At 35.0% G+C, this 942-nt stretch overlaps 1 protein-coding gene across 4 annotated transcripts in view; it reads left to right on the top strand.

Moving 5' to 3' along the window:
- LOC101563803 (bile salt sulfotransferase-like) overlaps positions 1-942 on the top strand; it is a 43,045-nt gene that overhangs the window by 28,028 nt on the left and 14,075 nt on the right. The window contains exon 4 of one of the 4 annotated variants that reach the window (XM_023708580.1): positions 191-285. The exons of the other annotated variants lie outside the window; for them this stretch is intronic. Coding sequence (XP_023564348.1) covers positions 191-285 — 95 coding nt within the window. The remainder of the gene's footprint in view (positions 1-190; positions 286-942) is intronic. 4 annotated transcript variants of the gene reach the window in all.

Below are 942 nucleotides of genomic sequence, written 5' to 3'. Positions count from 1 at the left end.
TATATATGCATTTCACCTTGTATATAAATGTCATTTATTACACTGAAAATTTCTACAACTGTTATAGAACAAATGTTTTTGGTCAGTTTAATAAAGCTGTGAAAAACCTGGGGGAGAAGTGAATGTTATAAGCCCAAAACATACTTTCATAGTTTTTAACCCATTATGTCTTCTGATTCTCTCCATCCAGTGCCTTGGGGATCATGGTTTGAGCATGTTCGTGGCTGGTTATCCATGAGAGGGAGGGAAAACTTCCTTGTTTTGACTTATGAAGAGATGCAAAAGGTAAAAGCCATGCTTCCACTAAGGAAATGCAATTTCAGTACCACCTTGCTCCCTGCTGAACTTCAACATCCTTCACTTCAATTTCCTCTCCTTTGTCAAATTTTAGTCTCAGGAAGAGTCACTAAGAGTGAAATGAAGTCTGTGGTTCACTGCCCTTAAATTTTGATCATTTTATTATAGAAAATTTTACCATTTACAAAGGGTGATTGAATTTTCTTACCCCAGGGAATACTGTGTTGTGTTTAACTCATCCTGGTGTTTATAAATATTATTGAGGGCAAAAAAGAGCATTTTGTTGCATCAACCTTATTTCAAGTGAAAGATACACCTTTCTGTTATTGTACCTAGGACCCATACAATGTTTGATGTTCCTTACTGTCATAATTATCTGTTTTATTCTTTGATAGTAAATATGGGTCATGAAACAAATGTGAGAATGGAAGCATGATGGCCTGACCCACAATCCAGTATTCTGTGATGTTCATGTAGAAGAAATACAAGTTTCATTAGCATTAGGAAAACTTGAGTCTTTATCAAAGAGTCTTGACTACCATCGGTCAGTATTAAACATATAACAATAGAGAAGATCTATCTCAGAGAAAATGCCTTGCAGTCAATTCTTAAAACAGAAGAAAAGCATAAAGGAAAATCCTAACA

Source organism: Octodon degus, unplaced genomic scaffold, assembly GCF_000260255.1.
Source record: "Octodon degus isolate 3935 unplaced genomic scaffold, OctDeg1.0 scaffold00404, whole genome shotgun sequence".
Lineage (NCBI taxonomy): Eukaryota > Metazoa > Chordata > Mammalia > Rodentia > Octodontidae > Octodon > Octodon degus.
This window is presented reverse-complemented; position numbering and strand designations above follow the sequence as displayed.